Source organism: Mauremys mutica, chromosome 11 (assembly GCF_020497125.1).
Source record: "Mauremys mutica isolate MM-2020 ecotype Southern chromosome 11, ASM2049712v1, whole genome shotgun sequence".
Taxonomy (NCBI): domain Eukaryota; kingdom Metazoa; phylum Chordata; order Testudines; family Geoemydidae; genus Mauremys; species Mauremys mutica.
In genome coordinates this window covers 33,807,367-33,828,436 of record NC_059082.1, presented here as the reverse complement: position 1 = coordinate 33,828,436, position 21,070 = coordinate 33,807,367, and the positions used below count along the sequence as shown (strand labels likewise).

The window sequence follows — 21,070 nt, the reverse complement described above, 5'->3', positions numbered from 1 at the left end:
CCTGAGAAATGTTCTTATCAATTGAAGAGGGACACTAACTAGGCCTGCCAGTTTTGAAAGTAACTAAAACCACAGATGTTCCAAGACAGCAACTCACTGCCAGTTGCTTGGAACTCTGGGCATGCAGAGGGAGCCAATTAGGAGCATGTCCACACTGCAATTAGATACCTGTGGTTGGCCTGTGCCATCTGGCTCAAGCTAAGGGACTATTTACTTACAGTGTAGATATTTGGGCTTGGACTGCAGCCTGAGCTCTGGGATCCTCCCCACCTTGCAGGGTCCTGGAGTCTGGGCTCCAGCCCAAGCCCAAATATCTACACTGCAATTCAACAGCCCTGAGCCCAAGTCAGCTTGCACTGGCAAATCATAGGTTTTTAATTGCAGTCTAGACATAGGAGAGCAGCTGTACAGCTGTCCTACCAACCACACCCATCCCTACCTCCATGCACCCTCTGGAGAATTCCTGCCTCTCCAAGTAAGCTATCTATGTGGAGAGGCAAGTTGATGCATCAACAATGTAGCACCAGCAGCTGAGAGCTACTACTGCAGCTCCCATGGGTCAGGTTCCATTCCTGCACTGCATTCTTGCCCTTCTTTTAATTTTTTATACATGCAGCCCCACCAAGCTGAGAGAGGGCACAGCGGACACCCTCCCTGGTGCTCCGTGAAACTGAAGGTGAAAGCGGTATGCCCTGAATCCAACATCGGGAGACAGGTACCTGTAAAGTGGGAGCAGCAGGCAAGATGAGAAGAGATACAAAGGGTAACATTTTCAAAAGCACCTAACGCAGGCCTGCACAACATATGGCCCGCAGGCCACATGCGGCCCACGGAGCCTCACTGTGTGGCCCGCTGGGGGATTCTAAATCCCCCCGCACACGGCGCTCTGCGGGCAGTCCAGAGCCCTTTGAATCCCAGCCGCGGCCGGGAATCAGAGGACTCTGCGCTGCCCGCAGGGGCAGGGAGCCCAGAGCCCTTTAAATCTCAGCCGGGGCCGAGATTCAAAGGGCTTTGCGATGCCCGCTGCGGCGGGGAGCCCAGAGCCCTTTGAATCCCAGCCCGTGGCCGCTGATTGCCCCCTCCCCGGATCCCTGCCCCAACTGCCCCCCAGAACCCCCACTCCCTATCTAAGCACCACTGGTCTTTATCCCCCGATTACCCCCTCCCGAGACCCCTGCCCCTAACTGCCTCTTGGGACCCCAGCCCCTATCTAAGCCTCCCTTCTCCTAGTCCCCAACTGCCCCCTCCTGAGACCCCACCCAACTTCCCCCCAGGACCCCACCCCCTACCTGTCCCCTGATAAACCTCTGGGACTCCCATGCCTATCCAATTGCTTCCTGTCCCGACTGCCTCTCCAAACCTCTGCCCCATCCAACCCCCCTGCTCCCTGTCCCTTGACTGCCCCCCGGAACCCCCTACCCCTTCTCCAACCCCCAAACCGCTTACTGTGCCACTCAGACCAGCGTGTCTGGCTCCGTGCAGCTCCAGACAGTTGCTGCCATGCTCCCCCATGGAGCCCACAGCCCTCTCCCACCCCCAGCACCTGCCTTCCAGATTTGAACACCTCAAAATTCAGGAGTGCTCAAGCTCGATTTGGGCAGCTTTTACTTCATTTCTCCCAAATCAAATATACTGATCCACTGTAACTTGCTGTAGAAAAAGTAGGATAAAATTGAGCAAGAAATGCTTATTAGGACTGGAATTGCTATTTTCAACAGCCATTGCCTTTTTGTTTGTTTGAAAGGAAGACAGTGATATTGCATTGGCAAATTCCCCATAGAAAGAAAAAGTGGAACAAAAGAATAATAAAGGCACCTCGACTTTTCCTCATTTATGGAGGACAGTCTTATAATATGCATCCAGATATCCTCCAATCACACAAGCTGAAAATTGTTCCACTTTACTGCAGCTCTGTAACCATATGGGAACCAATCCTGTCTGTGTTTTGTGCACATCCAAAATTCCGGGTGAATGACCTGCCCTGTGAGCGAGTTACCAGTGACCCAGGGCTGGGGCGGCAAGGGGTGGGGGGGGCACTGGTGGGGGGGGAGCCCAGGGCTGGGGCAGCAGCAGGGTGGAGGGAGGGCACTGGTGGAGAGGAAAGGGGGAAGCCCAGCGCTGGGGTGGCAGGGGGTGTGTGTGGGTGGGGGGAGAGCCCAGGATTGGGGCAGCAGGACGGTACAGGGGGGAGCCCAGGGCTGGGAAGGGGGACAGCCAAATTTTTTTTTGCTTGGGGCAGCAAAAAACCTAGAGCCGGCCCTGCTGGGTTCCCCCAGCCGCCAGAGCCCCGGGCCCTTTAATTTGACCCTGAGGGCTCCCAGCCACCTCTTTAGCTGGGAGCCCCTGGTTGATTTAAAATAAAGTATCACCTCCCCACCCCCAACCTTCCTTTTTGGCCCACAGCTGTTTTGGTGGGGCGGCGCTGGAGAAGGAGGGTTTGTTTCTGCAGGGCTGGGCGGCCCTGGGGCCGGGTGTTTCCTCAGGCTGGGAGGTTTCGGCCCTCAGCTGTTTTCTTTGGAGGAATGTGGCCCTCGCTGCTTTACGAGTTGTGCAGGCCTGACCTAAAGACACTTCTGAAAAATGGGACTTAAACCTTTTTGAAAATTTTACTCAAACATTTATTAAGAACCTGAGAATGGCCATACTGAGTCAGGCCAAAGGTCCATCTGGCCCAGTATCTTGTCTTCCGACAGTGGCCAGTGACAGATGCTTCAAAGGGAACGAACAGAACAGGGCAATTTATTGAGTGATTCATCCCATTATCCAGTTTCAGCTTCCAGCAGACAGAGGGTTAGGAACACTCAGAGCATGGGGTTGCACCCCAGATCATCTTGGCTAGTAGCCATTCTTGGACCTATCCTCTGCAAGCTTATCTAATACTTTTTTTGAACCTAGTTTTATTTTTGGCCTTCACATCATCCCCTGGAAATTAGTTCCGAGGGTTGACTGAGCAGTGTGTGAAGAAGTACTTATGTTTTAAACCTGCTGTCAATTCATTTAATTGGGTGATCCCTGGTTCTTGTGTTATGAGAAGGGGTAAATAACACTTCCTTATTTACTTTCTTCACACACATGATTTTTATAGCCATCTATCATACCCGCCTCACAAGTCATCTCTTTTCTAAACTGATTAATACTAATCTTTAATTTCTCCTTGTATGGAAGCTGTACCAGGCCCCTAATCATTTTTGTAGCCTTCTCTGTAACTTTTCCAGTTCTAATATATCTTTTTTGAGATGGGGCAACCAGAACTGCGTACAGTATTCAAGTTGTGAACGTACTATGAATTTATAGAATAGCATTATGATATTTTCTGTCTTATCTGTTTGTCCCTTTCCTATTGGTACCTAACATACTTTTAAGGCTTTTTGACTGCTGCTGCTGCACATTTAACAGATATTTTCATAGAACTATTCACGACGACTCCAAGATCTCTTTCTTAAGTGGCTACAGCTAATTTATAACCAATCATTTTGTATGTATAGCTGTGACTTCCCTCCCCCATGAGCATTACTTTGCCCTTATCATCATCACTGAATTTCATCTGCCATTTTGTTAACAAGTCACTTGGTTTAGTGAGATCCCTTTGGAACTCTTCACAGTCAGCTTTGGACTTCCCTATGTTGACTAACTTTGTGTCATCTACAAACTTTGGCACCTCGCTGATTACCCCCTTTTCTTAATTTACAATTACCTCCTTAACTAATAAGGAGGAATGGTTTGTGCCCTTTTCTTCTGCAATTGACAATTTGACAGCAGTACTCATCTGCCAGACAAGAGGCTGCCTCTTACCTACCTCTGCTTTTCAGCCCAATTGGCACTAGCTGTTTCCTAGTCAGTGGACGCTGCTAAGTGACAGGGAAGCTCAAGCACTCGGTTAGTGTGATTACAAGAGGACAGCAGCAATTGTTAAAAAGTAAGTCACCTCTCCATTAGGGGAAGGCAGAGAGACCCAAGTAATACGGGGCATTTAGAATTTGAAGCCAGATTATAACCATTTTAAAACTAGGTCCACGTCAGGCCCATGTTGAGCCTTGGTAAGGTGACGAAGCCCCTTCGAGCACTGACAATGTTGTACTTACATTGACTTTTAATGACTTGCTGTTCAGAGACGAATTTTCCACTAGTTTTCTTTTCCTATGTCTGTCTGCTGTAAAAGCTGAACTATAGTAAAGGAATAAATTAGTTAAAACATGTTATTATAAAAAACAATATAAAATGGATGAAGCGAGTGTGCATTCACCTTAATGTCTAACAGTTACAGATCAGATCATTAACATTCAAGAGCGGAAAGGCCTTCCCCTGGTTTCAACATATGCTCTTAGAGAGGTACAAGAAACATTTAATATGAGTCTTAAAATAGATTGTTTTGAGTCAATGCTCTGGAAAAGATACAAACTCTTCTTTTAATAGTGTCTAGTACAGGAGTTCTCAAACTGGGGGTCGGGCCCCCTCAGGGGGTCGCAAGGTTATTACATGGGGGGTTGCAAGCTGTCAGCCTCCACCCAAACCCCGCTTTGCTTCCAGCATTTATAATAGTGTTAAATTAAAACCACTATTTTATATATTTGGGGAGGAGAGGGGGGGGTCACACTCAGAGGCTTGCTGTGTGAAAGGGGTCACCAGTACAAAAGTTTGAGACCCACTGGTCTAGTATCTGAATTAACGTAATTATGTTATGCTATAGTGAGTACTCTGAAGCATGTCCTAATTATCATGCAGCTTCTGATCTGAAAACATACTTAGTATTTTTTTAATCAAAGGGACACTTCATACTGAATTTCTCCTGTGGCACTTCTTGTCTTCTGAAGTCTCTCTCCAGAGCTTTAGAAAGACACTTTAAAATACGTGCAGAGCCAAACAATTTAAGGCAGAAAACAACTTGAGCCACAAGCTTAGTGTTTGTCTGAGAGAAACTGCAAACAACATTATATCAAAAAAGTCCATTCTTAGAAAATTATTGGGTGTAATGCACTAAGGGCTTCATATGTTGCTAATCAATGACAGTCACTTACACTAAACATACTTTTATAGCCTTTAAGATAAGCTTTTAGAAGACAAAGTGCCCAAGTAAGAAGTGAGCTGTCTTATAGTTATTCGAAACAGCTGGAAACCTGTAAGAAGCACACGATAAACTGTTGAGGTGCTACTGGTTCATGAGAAATTATGCAGTGCACCATTGCAGTGTGCTCTAACGTATCTAGATCCTCCACTGCTGTGTGCAAAAGATATCAGTGTTTGTCAGGCCAGAGTGAGGGGCGACTCCCAAACAGCAAGTTCCTTCATAGAAATGTGCATCACAGGATAACAGTGTTCCTCCAAGAGTGCTCTAGTACCAGCCAAGAGGCAAAATATAAAATATAAAACCCCTAAAGACAAGTACCATGCTATAGCACCGTTCTTCAATATTTCCTTTGCCGTTTCAAGTCTATAGTTTAAATACTTTTGACTGTGAAGTTACTGCAATGGGCTTTCAGCTTGGGACATGGCTACTAGCTGACAGTGACAACCTTCACCTCTGAAAAACTAAGTTGCAGATTTTCTCCAAAGCTTCCCTAAATATTAAATACATCCCTCATCCACGTGTTGTACACTTAACCCAGCAAAAAACGGAATGCAAAACAATGAGTGTTAGTATTTCCTAGCCCCATTCAAATGAGACAGCAGCTGGAAGTGGAGAGGGCCTCAGATTAGGACAATGCCAAACAGAGGAGATTCTGATGCCAAAGTGACACATTTAGCGTACCAGTATCAAAAGATTTTCCAACATCACAGCCACTTGTTAGCGGTGTTGGTGTCTGAACTCTGGGGCAGCCAAACAATATTTGATATTGATATTTGATATCAGACTTCTACAAGATATTTTGCAAAGTTTCCAAGCAAACTATGAAAGCCCGAATATTTTGCTCTCCTGAACTGGCTGCAGCATCTGCATGATGATAAGTCACAATAAAGCACTGCTCTTCTGTAACTCAGTATATACAATTACCATAAGTGCATGAGCTTTCCTCATCTCCAGATGTTCAGAAACCAGGCCACGCAGTTAACGTTTATCAGGATATTTCCCTCTTCCATTTCCACTTTAAGTGCTCTGCTCCAGCAACCAAACCTTAATTTGGGAACCCATGCATGCTTCTTGGCAAGACGTTTCCCAAGAAATTCTTGACAAGGACAAGTCTGAATGCCTCAGTCAGCACATAGACCAGGGGTTCTCAAACTGGGGGTCAGGACCCCTCAGGGGGTCATGTGGTTATTACATGGGGGGTCATGAGCTGTCAGCCTCCACCCCAAACCCCGCTTTGCATCCAGCATTTATAATGGGCTTAAATATATAAAAAACTGTTTTTTAATTTATAAGGGGGGGGGGAAAATCGCACTCAGAGGCTTGCTATGTGAAAGGGGTCACCAGTAAAAAAGTCTGAGAACTACTGACATAGACAAAGCTGCTTGTTAATCGCATTTCCACAAGTTTCAATGCAGAAGTCATCCCAACCTCGTAATCCTGGTATCTCTTTTAGATGATGAAAAGGCTTGTACAAGGACAAGGTACAAAAAGAAAATCCATTCAAATTAAGCAATATCCAAGTCCACCCAGAGCGAGGAGGGGAGTGGTAAGCAGGTTACTTACTTTTCCAAGTTCTGTAGGTGCTCCCTGACTTTCTGTACCAGGCCCAGCTTGGTATCATTGACTACAAAATCATCACAGCGATAACTGCAAGAAAAACAATCAGCAAGTGTAAAGGGTTTCAGTGACGCATAGTACTTCAAAGGCTGGATATAGCAGACGAGCTCACGTGACTATGGAAGCAAGTACTGGAGACAATAGGTAGTTAGTGTAAGAGATGGAGGGATCTGAAACAAGGAGGCAAAACAATTAATTTAACCCACTTCTCAAAACTGTTTTTCTATTTACAAGAGGTGCAGGCAGCTTCTGACTCCTGTGCTCTCTTTTCTCTACTGCAGCTCTATCCCCAGACCACATCAAACAACAGTTTGTAAAATTAAATCCAGGACTCCAGCCAGAATTTTCCCACCAAAAAGTAAAACTAAAAGCAACAAGTCTCATTGGTCCTACTTCAAGTTTCAGAGTAGCAGCCTGTAGTGATGGGGCCTGGCTCCCAGGCGCACCTGAGAGGGACAAGCCAGACCAGCTGCCTCAGTGGGCGGAGCCGCCGCCTGTCCCCGCCCCCCGGAAGTCAAGGGGCGGGACAGGAAGTATAAAAGCCCAGGCCCAGCGCTCAGTTGGAGCCCGACCGCGGGAGAAGACAGACGCTGGTGCCCGAGCTCCTGCCAAACCAAGCCTGCCCCGAGCCCGGTACCCAGAGGACGCCTGGTCGAACCTGCCCCTAGCCCGGTACCCAGAGGACGACTGGCCGAGCCTGCCCCGAGCCCGGTACCCAGAGGAGGACTGGCCGAGCCTGCCCCGAGCCCGGTACCCAGAGGAGGACTGGCCGAGCCTGCCCCAAGCTCGGTACCCCGAGGAGGAATCGAGCCCACCTGTGCACCCATCTCCTGAGGAGCCCATGCTGGTAGACCCCCCTGCTGAAGCCGCAACGACACAGGTACCAGTGGAGGGGGAGATTGGAAGTGGCCCGGGGACAGCCGACCCCAGTCTGGCTGCCGCTGACCCTGAGCCTATGTCAGTGTGTTGCGGCCAGGATCCCCACTGACTGCAGCGGATCCACGTCGCTGTTAGGGCCCCGGGCTGGGACACAGTGGAGTGGGTGGGCCTGTCCCCCCCCTGCCACCCCACTCACGGGTGGCAGTCTCCCCCTCAACCCCAACGCTCAGGCTTAGGAGCCTGGACTTACCTGAACTGCTGCTCAGCCCTGCCTGAGGGTCTGAGCCCTGTGTTTGTTGCTGCCCCCGCCCTGAGCTAGGGCCTGGGCTTATAAAGGCTTATAAACTGAACTGCTGTTTACTTGCTCAGCTCCTGTGTAGTGAGGCGGCCTGGTTCCCAGGCGCCCGAAGACGAAGAACGACCCCTCACCTGACAAGGGGACCCGCACCCGGACCCTTACACAGCCGTATTAGTCTGTATCCGCAAAAAGAACAGGAGTACTTGTGGCACCTTACAGACTAACACATTTATTTGAGCATACTTCAGAACTCCAAGGCTCCAAAATGGAAACATGCCCTGTGGAACTGATATTGGCATTAGAGGCTCTGGTTCAAAGAAAAGCCATACCACTCAGACAGAAACTACAGTGTATGCAGAAAAGGCAAATGAAATCTGTGATTGTATGTTACCTCAATACAAATAATTAAACTGATTGTGAAATATTGTTATTACAGTCGTGCCATGAACCCCATTGTCCTGGATGCTGTACGCACTCAAAAAGAGAGAAAGCTCCTGCCCTGAACCGCCTGCACTCCAAACAGAAGAGACACAAAAGGGTGGGGAACCAAGGCACAGACTGGTTATGTGATACGACCTAAGTTGCACAGGAAGTCTGTGGAAGAGCTGGGAGATCTTGGTTAAGGGCTTGGCTACACTTGCGAGTTACAGTGCAATAAAGGAGCCCCAGGCGCACTAGCTCACTATCCGTCCACACTGGCAAGGCACGTAGAGTGCTCTGACTCCACGGCTACAGTGCTGCTGGTACTCCACCTCAGCGAGAATAACGTTTGATACGCCCCCGTTGGAGCGCCCCAGCGTCAGTGTGAACGAGGTGTTGCATTACTGCGCTCTGATCAGCCTCTGGAAACGTCCCATAATCCCCTTAAGTCAAGTGGCCACTCTTGTCATTGTTTTCGATATGCCTTTTGAAAGCTCCGTTTGACAGCCGGCATGCTTATCTGCTCCGAGACAAAGCAACCATTACTGTGGAATGCTGGGGGGGTGGAGGGGGGCGAGAGAGGTCTGCTGCTGTCTGAACTTACAAGACAGCATGCTGACATGCTCTCAGTCCCCCAAAAAACCCACTCTCTCTCCCCCCACATACACACAACACACTCCCTGTCACACTCCATCCCACCCTATTTGAAAAGCATGTTGCAGCCACTTGCATGCTGGGATAGCTAACACAATGCACTGCTCTCTGTGGCCATTGCAGGAGCTCCTAATGTGGCCACACCAGTGGGCTGGCAGCGTGGACAGACTGCAGCGCTTTCCCTACTGCGCTCTACGAAGGCTGGTTTAACTCAAAGCGCTCTACATCGGCAAGTGTAGCCATGCCCTAAATATCCAAGTCCCGGTCCAGTGCCTTAACCACAACCTCATCCAATAGGTTTTTGTAAGATGCATTTCCGCTACAAGTTCTATGTCTAAGAAGGTTTTATGTATGTGCTGTACAATGGGGGCGAGCAGCATGGAAATGTCTAGAAATCAAGTAAGCATTTGGAAGCTATCAGGAGAAGCAGCAGCAGGGAGACTGCTATTAACAGAAACCATTAACTGTGCTGTGTAAAGAAAGAGCCTGATTCCCCAACTGCCTTCATACCTCATGCAAAGTGAGCATAAAATTCTATCAAATCAAAATGGCAGCATTTTCACCCTCTCTACAGAAGCGACATTACACAAGTTGCATGGTAGTAGAGAATCAGGCCCCAAGGCATTTGTAACACAGCCAATGAACAAATGCTAACAGAGAATCCTTACAACATATAACAACTTCAACGCATGTTTCACAGCAGTCTACATCTTCATCCCAGGGGAAGAATCTCTTAATGAGGGCAGATATCTCATGCTGCTTTCCTGATTAAGCAGAGTCCACTATCAAAATCTACACTTCTGGAGAAGCTATATTCCACTCCTACGGAACAGCTACCTATACTTTAAACCTGTAATTTGACACGCAATTAAGACTACCAGCTTCCCAATACTGTGCATCAAAACAACTGCAAGATCCACTCTTCAGGCAGCTCAAGCTTTCCAAAGGTCTCCCCCCAAAGAACTCTTCATTGCAAGAGCCTGCTCTAAGAAAATAAAGAAGCTGTAACTAGTGAGAACAATTCTACAGCATGCAATATTCATGTTCACGGTTACTAGGGCTACAATAGTGAAGTTGACAATGGTAGGGAATGGAGCTGCCTTCGAAGAGGTCTAGAAAGGATGAACCAGAGAGGAATCCTGCACACGAGGAGGGGAGGAGAAACGCCATTGTTTAACATTTCTATTGCAGTATTGCTGAGGCCTCACCCAGATTTTGGCCCACTGTTTAGGCACCATATAAACATGTAGTGACAGTCACACCAAGAATTTTGCAGCAAATTCTTTAAAGATACCTGCACAGCTAGCAGCCTCTTTCTAAAGGGAGACTAGGCCTTCAGGGAATACTTGCAAAAACTGTCTGAAAAAAACATGCTCCACTCTGTCTTTTGTCTTGAGGTACAAGTAAATGTGTGCACGTATTTCAGGGAGGGGGAGAGGAGGATGAGAAAAAAGATTTATGTCCCATCGAGAAGTCTGCTTCAAGAGGATATCCCCGACGGCTCTCAGCGAAGCCTCTCATATTCCCCTCCTACATATGCACACAGAACAAAGGAGACAAACCTTCCCCTCCATGGGTTTGATGCGGAGCCACTCAGCTCATCCCCTTTGCTGCTTGTTGGGCCAGAGACGATGCAAGTAGGCAGGGGGTGTTGCTTCAAAAAGATGCAGCAGCCAGGGATCTGAGAGAAACCCAGACTCCAGCCCTGAACAAACCCCAGCCACATGGATGCTGAGCCAGGCGGTATTTCAGCCCCCAACACCTCTCAGCAATGGAGGCAGAGTTAGTGCAGATGCAATGCTACTTTGAGCCACCAGAATGCAACGACTGCACCCTGATGCTTCCCATAGGAGAACCAGTACAGAACAGGGGCTGGAGGGAAGAAAGGGGCAAGGTGCATTCTAACTGCCCTATGTAGATCCTATTGACACATGCCAGAAGGTTCCTAGTGCACATTAGTATAGAACTGAATCAGACGAGACTACATGCTAGCTTTGAGAGTGTGTCAGCAGGGTCAACACAGGGCATTTAGAGCACTCTACAGTTTACAACCCTCTGGTATGCACTGCCACCCCTGTACACTAGCCCTTAGTTACTGAATGAAAATGCACCCCTCATTTTATCTCCTATGCAGAGCTAAAGGAAGAGCACCTTCTATATTTTAAGTTTTTCCTTGAAAATATTTACTTTTTGAACTATAGCCATTTCTCTCCTTTTCCCTCTAGTACAAGACTTGCTTTGTTTTTTTTTTTAAGTGTGACTACATAATAATCATCAGCTCAAGTTACTCCCCTGCTTGTCTGAATCAGTGCTTTATCAGTTAATCAAAGTGTCTACATGAGAGACTTCAACGAGTCACAATATTTTCACTGCATTAATCTTTGAGATAGTTCAAAAAGTCAGCAATATTACTAGCCTTAATTCAAATATAAATAACTTGCCCTGTTGTAGTTTAAGAACATTTGGAGTTGAAAAATGAAGGGAGCAGTGCACCTTTTTTGCAGAAAGTGATATCCACAAAATCAACTTGCACAGGATTTCTGCAAACGCTGTATGCAATAGAAGAAAGTCGCTCAAATTTCTTAAAACAACTATGATTTCCATACACTGAAAATGACCCAATTATCACTTCCAAGTATGAAATATACAGCCACAGAATGGCCATTGTCAATATAAGGACACCGATAAAGAAACAGGTTTTCTCCATTTATGTTACCGGTGACACCCTATTATGAAAAAGGAAGGGAGCCGTTAAGTTTGCTTTACCTTTCATTCATTTGTGCTTTTTTCAGTAAAAGTACTTTGCTTACATTGGTCAGTTTCACTTCCCTGCTCACACTAACAGGGCGCTGCTGTGTTTGTTTCTTTCCAACAGAGCCCACCACTTTAGGGCAAGCTCCACACAGCCCAACTCGGAATCACTGGAAAGGATAGAGTGGATGGATGCTGGGTGGCTTGTGCTGTTCCTAGCACCAACATGCCCATACTTCTGTCTGAATGGGCACATTAGTTACCTTGATTGCGTAACAGCCCACATCTGTAAACATGTAATGAAAGCCAACCTAAATGAAACAGCAACAGAACATTTTATCTCAGATGAAGGAACTACAACACCACTAATATATGGATATAACAGGCTGCCTGCCACTAAATATACAATTAAATGTTCCTTTAGCTCTCAGGTTCTTGTAAGTCCAAACCCTGATTTTAAGACTCAGATACAAACATTTTTTTGTTTGTTTGTTTTTAAAGAGACTTACAAAGTCTGTTTTCAATACAAATGTTTTCATGGTACTTCAGAATTAAATGGACAGTTCTTTTAAGCCATTGTGAACTCAAGCATTACTGTACTACAGAAAGAGTGGAAAATAAAACTGACTAGAAACGAAAAAGTGAAACTGATATGTTTAGAGTCAAACCAGTAAAAAAAAAAAAAAAAAAAAAAGGAGCAACAGCAGCATTGGAACAGCAGCACAATAGAAACATCAAAATAGAAATCATGTTTAAAATCCAATCTACAATTTTTTAGTTGAAGGAGTTTTAAAATAATGAGATTTCTACCTAAATGCCGGGTGAATATTGACATGTTCTTATAATGTGATCATTAGGATTACCACAGATTGAACTGTGTGCCACGTGGCATATTGCAGATCTGCAGTATACTTTTAACAAAGGTTGTATGGGATAAAGTGTGTAGTTCAGGGAGGGGGCTATAAGGAATACTTCCTTATATGGTTTAGCATGGCATTTTCCCCTCTTATATACTTTCTATTTTTAGCATCTCAGCTTTAAGTCCCAGGCCTAGTCCCTCCTGGCCCCCATAGCTGCTAAAAATGGCCTTAAGCCATAAATGTACTGCTCCAGGGAACTGTTAAATTTAATGCTGGACAAAACCACTAGGTCACAGATCCTCAAGGTGCTTTATAAAGCTTTAATGAAGTTTAGAGACATACAGTTAAGGTTAAGAATAATTAAAATAACCAAATTTCCTTGATCATATTAACACCTTAAATTCCTAAATTGAATTAAAAAACCCAAAAAAACGTAACTTACTTTTCATCACTAATGCCACCTGCTTTTTAAATTCCACTCACAGTGGACTATGACAGTTTATACTTCAGTTTCACTTACTGATTTTCATGCATTAGCATGAGCAAGATAGCAGCCATCACAAAGTAATGTGTAATTTTTGGTTTCATTCATTCATTCATTCATTCATTCAATCTTCAAATGTAAAAAAGCTTCATTTTTACAAAATCTACGTTTTGAGCCTTAATCAACAGAACCATATCCCTTTAAGATGGGGTTTTCAAACGGGGACCCCTCAGGGGGTAACGAGGTTATTATGTGGGGGGTCGCGAGCTGTCAACTTCCACCCCAAACCCCACTTCACCTCCAGCATTTATAATAGTGTTAAATATAAAAAAAGTAAGTGTTTTAATTTATACAGGGGGTCGTACTCAGAGGCTTGCTGTGTGAAAGGGGTCACCAGTACAACAGTTTGAGAACCACTGCTTGAAAAGAGAACAACAAGACTAAGTCAGAAATTTGACCTACCAGTTACATCTGAGATAACACGCACACGAGAAGCATATTATGCAAATTTATGAATAGGATTCTTTCTCCTGCTGTGCTAGTCATCTGTATGCATGTTAAAACAGAACAGATTTACAAGAATCCTCCTTCAGGAAATCTTATACTTCAGGAAGCAGGCTTCTTATAAGTATCATTTTACTGCTAGTGCACAGGAAAAGAGCAAAAGAGCATAGCAGGGGGGAAACGCTAGCCTGAGAAGCAAAACCTCTACTCCTTGTAAGCACATAGTGGCTGGTTAGAGTAACTGAAAAGCCATTTACCTCCTGAAACTCATGCTCTCATCCCCAATAGAGGGAGCTGCACTCTATCTACTGCTTCAGGAGTTAGCAGAGGGTCAAAATACAGAACCCTAAACATACAAGGAAAGGAAGATTTGATTTTCAAATATCTTTGTAAATTTATTCAAGAGTGTATTTCTTACACACAGCCCCCTCTCTATACATATGGTGAGAGACGGAAGGCACATCTACTGGCTTGGGAAATTCCCCTTTAACAAGCTACTCTTACCAGAAAGAGGACTGAACATTACAGCAGAAAGTCACTGCTTTCTAGTGTCCTAAACTGCAGCTAGAACACATACTAGGAATAAGAGGAGATTTACATCCCATTTTATTTTCAAATGTGTGGAGACTGATGTCTTGGGGGAAAAAACAGAATCTGCTGGAAAACAAAATCCTTTACACCCAAATATTTACATATAATGTTCTTTCTAATTATTTTTCTGTGTTCTCCAAAATGTGGGATATTTATGAAGTGTCTAATCTCTCAGGCTGCAAAGGTAGCTTCAGTTATGGCACTGCTATTTTTTCAGCAGTCACAGTCCTACCAGCGTATAAACAGCCGAGAGTCTGTGACTAATTGCAGGAAGCTATTTGATATAGTTTTAAACAAGGACAAGTGCAGAGTCCTGCACTTAGGATGGAAGAATCCCATGCACTACGACAGACTAGGGACTGAGTGGCTAGGCAGCAGTTCTGCAGAAAAAGACCTAGGGGTACAGTGGACGAGAAGCTGGATATGAGTCGACAGTGTGCCCTTGTTGCCAAGAAGGCCAACGGCATTTTGGGCTGTGTAAGTAGGAGCATTGCTAGTAGATCGAGGGACGTGATCATTCCCCTCTATTCAGCATTGGTGAGGCCTCATCTGGAGTAGTGTGTCCAGTTTTGGGCCCACACTACAAGGAGGATGTGGAAAAACTGGAAAGAGTCCAGCGGAGGGTAACAAAAATGATTAAGGGGCTGGAGCACATGACTTATGAGGAGAGGCTGAGGGAACTGGGATTGTTTAGACTGCAGAAGAGATGAATGAGGGGGATTTGATAGCTGCTTTCAACTACCTGAAAGGGGGTTCCAAAGAGGATGGATCTAGACTGTTCTCAGTGGTAGCAGATGACAGAACAAGGAGTAATGGTCTCAAGTTGCAGTGGGGGAGGTTTAGGTTGGATAACAGGAAAAACTTTTTCACTAGGAGGGTGGTGAAGCACTGGAATGGGTTACCTAGGGAGGTGGTGGAATCTCCTTCCTTAGAGGTTTCTAAGGCCCAACCCACTCCCAGCCCAAAATTTTCCCCCAGAAATGGGTATTCTGCACTGTCCAGCCCTCTCCTGGACAGCTCAGATATTTCTGGTCCAGATATTTCAGCTCTAAGGGGATCAACATCCAATCGTTTGCTACTTTAAATGGAGTTACCCACACAATTCAATTTAAAAAACACAACACTGGGTTAGTTTTGATTAAAGACAAAAACAAGTTTATTTAACTGCAAAGGTTTTAAGTGAGTACAAGTATAAGCAATTAAAGTCAGAAATGGTTACAAGAAAAATATGTTTCCTTAGTACTAAAACTTAAACTAGACTTGGTTCAAGGTGAAATCCCTTACCCCATGTTTCCAGTAACACTGCTGAACAAAGTCTCAGGCCAGGATCTGCTCCCAAGTCCAAAGGCTGTTTCTTTTGTCTTTAGGTGAAAGAGAGAAAGATGGATAGGGAGGACCACCTTGGGGTGTTTTTGCCCCTCACTTTTACAGTCCCCCTTTTCCTGAGGGTTACCCCTAGATAAAGTTTGTCTCTGTCCTCACAACATGAATAAAGACAGGTTTCAGAGTAGCAGCCGTGTTAGTTTGTATCCGCAAAAAGAACAGGAGTACTTGTGGCACCTTAGAGACTAACAAATTTATTTGAGCATAAGCTTTCGTGGGCTACAGCCCACTTCTTCGGATGCATGAATAAAGAGTCTCAGGGGGAAAGAGGTTTCAAGCAGTTTGCTAAGATACAGATCTGTTTGTTCCTGCCCCCCTCCCTTGCCAAAGAATGGCCACTTGTTAGGCGATTGCCCATCAACTTTCCTGACACCTGGCTAGAGGCGTCAGCTAGTCCTTTGTCTTTGAGAAATTAGTTTACCCAGACTTGTCTGGTAAATACATTTCAGACCTAATTTCAGCTTATGTTTATAACTTTACTACATACATTTCATGATATTATTGACCAGTTAGTTTTCTGATATGTCACAAGGCATATTTTATACAAAGATTATTACAATAGTGTGTAGAGCGGGGTAGGCAACCTCTGGCACGCGGCTCACCAGGGTAAGCACCCTGGCGGACCGGGCCAGTTTGTTTACCTGCCGCATCCGCAGGGTCGGCCGATCGTGGCTCCCACTGGCCACGGTTCGCCGCTCCAGGCCAATGGGGCGGTGGGAAGCGGCGGCCAGCACACCCCTCTGCCCGCTCCCCTTCCCGCAGCCTTCACTGGCCTGGAGCAGCGAACCGCGGCCAGTAAACAAACTGGCCTGGACTGCCAGGGTGCTTACCCTGGCGAGCCACGTGCCAGAGATTGCCGACCCCTGGTGTAGAGTGAAACCCTAGGTATGCATGCCAGTCTGAGGGACAGAAATGTTCAAGAGCTTTAGGAGTTCAGGAACTGCTGAGCCAAATCTTAATTTTTGTATGATTACAATCTCCCTGTCCCTATTGTGTGTATGTCTATGGCACTTCCTAAAAGCTGACGAGATGATGCGCCCTCTGGTCAGCAGAGAGCCTTCCTGCAGGCTAAATGGGGGCTTGTGGCATAGTAGTGAAATGAAAGCTCTCTTTGCTACTACACCCAGGGAAATGAAATAGCAAAGTCCTCTTTCAAAAAGCCAGGCAGCCTTCCCCCCACACAACCTTTCAGCTTCAAAGCTCAATGCACAAACTGCAAGAGGGAAACAAACCTTGTGTGCTCACGGATTTAAGAGTCAGAAGTACTAGTAGTTAGAAGTAAAATCTCAGGATTTTATTTTGTTATTTTAACTTCTGAATGCTAGTGGCTAGCCACACTGTTTGCATGACGCACCAACATTAATCCTAAACGCATGCTCACTTGAAAGGAACAGTGTCACGTAAATGTGATTTCCATTACACTGTCTACATTTATAAAGCCACCGAGTAACATTTTAAAAAGCGTTATATTGCAGTAGTTAATCACAATTGGAATCCACCTAACAATTTACATAAACTGGTAAGCTTTAGTTGAGCAACAGCCATTGTTCTACAGACTGAAGTAAATAGTTACAGGAGCATAGAGAAATCTGAACAGCGTCAGCCTCTGTCTAGTCCAATTTTTCTCTCTTCCATGAGCACCACCACAATAAAATATAAATTGGAATTGATCACAAGTATTTTGAAGTAAAGACTGTATAGAACTGGAACTGATGCACTTTGAATTTCTGTACTGGATGCAGGTTCTCGCCCACATGTCCCAGGAGATTTACAAAATAAAATGCTGACCACGCTGAATGGCCTATGGAATCAGTTTTGATAATGTCCCTAGAAGACACCTGCATTAGACCAGATGCTGCTATCCTTTTCGGAATGCTAGAGTGAAAGCACCGAGGCCTTTTGGTGAAAGCAGAAGAATTCTGCTTCTGTAACGTGGTCAGCTTTGCATAACTTTGCACAAAATGCCACGTTCATTTCCTAGTGAATTATAGTGCAATAGTAATTCCCCAGGGCAAAACATTTAGTTGAATTCCAATTCATCCACAATATGAGTCAAATCTTTTACTCAGTTTACTATGGAAGAAGCTTTGCATGCTGCTCTGTTTCTCTTTTACTGCTGATACAAATATCCTATCACACTTCACTGAGCCTCAGTAAACGTGAGCTCATAAGTAGCTTGTAAATGTATTTCATTTTAGAAATGGACTCCATAAAACACTACCTCAGGTACCTTTCTCACAAGGAGGGCTGCACCACTTCCATAGTTCTGTGTTTGGAGATCACATTATAATCACAATTTCCTTTGTCAGATCTGAGCGTAAGGCTTTTTGTTTAGGAAAATGAAATATTCAGACAACTTCACTCTGAGATTTCATTGAAACTTCACAGTGAGATCAGATATGCAATTCATAAAGTCTCAGCATATTTTGACAGATTATATAGACAATAAAACAGTCCTACAAAACAGCACCTGAAATATCTGTTTTCAAACCTGTTGCGCAATTAAAGGATATAGCAAACATCTGAAATATTATCCAGATCAAATTCTTAGCCACACGCTTACTTTGATGATGAGCGGAGTACAGAATATGTAATGCCACAAACTTCACTGCAACATTAAGACTGACATGTTAACAGTGTAAATCAGGAAATGTAGACTTAATCTTCACACATCAACCCCAACTCTGCTGCTTTGTGCATATACAATAGGGTTTTTCAATACGTTATCACACTGGGCCATATGCCTCTTCATTTGGCAGAGAACTAAAATATAAATGGAAGTGAACTCCACCTAAGACTGTTAAAAAACTGCATTCTTCTCTGCCTATCAATTCATATAAAGCATTTGGTATTGCTGCATGTATTACATAAGCCTTAACTCTTAATTTTCTGACTTGCACTAAACAATTTCTCTTTGCTGAGACCACTTAATCCAGGGTTCACTCAGGACATTTAATATGGAACCATTCCTTCTTACAGCAGGACACCTGAGGCATCAGAGTATGGACTCTCGCTGACCCAGTACTCCAAGATATTAAGTCACCTGTCCAAAACTGCATCTTATTCAGAGGAGGAGATCTGTCCTGTAGAGTTATGAGAACATCACATTCAGAACTACGCAGCTATTTAAATCCCATTCTGCCTTTCCCCTTGAGCAATCACATACGTAGCAACAATGCTGAATCCGAGAGGGGAAAAAACAACAGATGCAGTCAACAATTCTGCTTGGGGTGGAGGAGGGAGAAAAATGGTGAGCATCACTTCCACAACACCACTCCCTGCCTCTGCTGTCTGTTTGCTCAGTTTACAGGGCTACTGCTAGCAGAGCAAACTCAGCCAGTGCTGTGTTCTGCCTCTTATATCCCCATTTGTAAAGATTCTGCTATTTGAATTTGGTTGACTGTTTGATTTCGCACCCAAGAAGGGTTCTAGCTCCCTCTCTCATAGCTGTATTGCTCTGCAAAACTTCCATCAGGAAAAACTAGTCTTTCCACCAGAAAGTCAGCAGAGAAGATGACACAAAGGCACACACAGAGGAAGCAGATCCATTGAGCAAGAATTTGCCATTTTTACTTAATCACTCACTCCTCTGACCATAATTACACTGGAACCATTTGTAAATGTTTATTCTGTGCAAGACTGGCTAGCTCTATGAAATGAGGAACTGGAATGGACTGGTACTCTTACATACCTCTAAACATGAAAGGCTATACAAAAATTGCCAAACTAAACAAATCCCCGTTACACACATTGAAAAACCTCCTGTATGTCACTTGTAACATAGGAATCTAGCTTTAATCACAGATCTAAAATACATCTCAAAGCAGAGAGAGCTTTCACATACTGTTTCTATTTTGAAACAGCCAAGGCTGAGGATATGTATACTATGACTTTAAAAAATATATGTTTCTCTATGTTCCAAATGGGTTACTAATACCTGCACATCAGAATATATAACAATGTCATGAACTGACATGCTGCAAATATTTACTTACCAATATGTACTGTAACTACTGCAATCCATGCATACAGTATGCTGAACTTTCTCTTGCTTTTCTGTTTTCTTATGATTGGTTAAAGGAATCTGTGCATCTTCATAATGTTTCTTTGCATGGCCATTCACATATCTTAAAGAAAGCAGAAACCACAAAAAAATCTTCATATTTTAAACAGTTATTTAACCAAAGCTTAAGGGAAAACATATAGTAGTCTTTTTTTTTTTAAAGAGGTACTCCCAAATGCAGCTGTTAGTGTGTTAAATATGCAAGTCATCTCTATGAAAAAATATAAGAGACTTTGCAATTATAAATGCTGGCTAAGCTCCTTTTAAAATCTTTCCTCCTCTCCCCCCAGCTCTCAAGCATGCACACGCACACTACAATGGTCTCTAAGCCATCCCCTGCATCTGAGTCTCTTATGACCAGCCACATATTTATATCAGGAAAAGAATATTAGCTCTCCTTGTCCACATTAAGACATCAGCATTTATCACCTCTCGTCCCCAGTACCCTTTTCCTACAGCCTGGCTCTCTTTCCTTCCAGTGCTCACCAAGTCTGCAATTGCTTTAACTGAACACTAACTTCTACACATAAGCACATCCGTTTTAAGCTTCATTGCTCTGCGGACAGTGATTTAAAAACTGAAGCTCTTGTATTTTATTGTAAAGTCCATGAATTTGGGAGGCACTGGACCGGAGGTCATGTAATAAAGAGCAATTAAAAAGTCTGTAGAACCCTTCATATATAAAAAGCATACCAGGTGAAAAGATGAACATTTTCACTCCCAAAATCTGAGGTGCTCCCATAAATCTAAGGCTCTCCGATAATAGGAAAAAAAAGTTCTTAATTTGGAAATGCAAGAGATAATTTTGTTGTATTGGTATTCTTCTCTCCTCCCCAAATCTAGGTGAGAGAACAATGTGGCACTTCAAGTGAAGATATGGGTGGCTCTATTTTCTCTTTTTGTATTTTAAATGTTACCTGAACAAAAGATCCTGCTGGTTCCCTACATCCTAGAGATTTCCGGACCACAATGATGGTGCTTTCTCATTCAAACATGTTTAATTCCTGGGTTGACCGCAGTTTTAAGATCTAACACAAACTGAGTAAAAATTTAATTCAAATCCTATTAACTACATATAACAAAGCTTTGGTAACAACAGTAAAAACCACACAGAATGAGTAAAATATTCCAAGTTATGGATTTCAGCCTTTGATCATTTACATAACATGGTGCTGTTTCCCATCTCCCTCCCTCCCTCCAAGTTATTAACTTTTGAAATACAGGAAAATTAAAGGGTTTTTTTTTTGCTGCTGAAGCTTTTGATATGAAAGAAATGATTCAAGTAGTTAGCACATTCTTACCTCTACAGGAACAGACAGTTAAAGTAAAGTGAAAATAGAATTTACTGGGATCTATTTGAGAAACTCGCTAAGCTTAATGGTGGTTTTCCAGGATAAAAACCTGGCAGTGCATGTGGTAGACCTCAGTTTAAGTGTTTTTATTTCCCATAGTCTTTGTCTGAATGTGACAACCAGCTAGACTAACCTTAGACATGCACATC

General features: G+C 44.2%; 1 protein-coding gene across 1 annotated transcript in view; it reads right to left on the bottom strand.

Moving 5' to 3' along the window:
- The window catches only part of USP3 (ubiquitin specific peptidase 3), a 58,998-nt gene that overhangs the window by 18,467 nt on the left and 19,461 nt on the right, over positions 1-21,070 (bottom strand). Inside the window, exons 3-5 of the mRNA XM_044979835.1 lie at positions 19,502-19,633; positions 6,629-6,712; positions 4,083-4,164 (exon numbers count right to left, since the gene is read on the bottom strand). Of these exons, the coding sequence (XP_044835770.1) occupies positions 4,083-4,164; positions 6,629-6,712; positions 19,502-19,633 (298 nt within the window). The remainder of the gene's footprint in view (positions 1-4,082; positions 4,165-6,628; positions 6,713-19,501; positions 19,634-21,070) is intronic.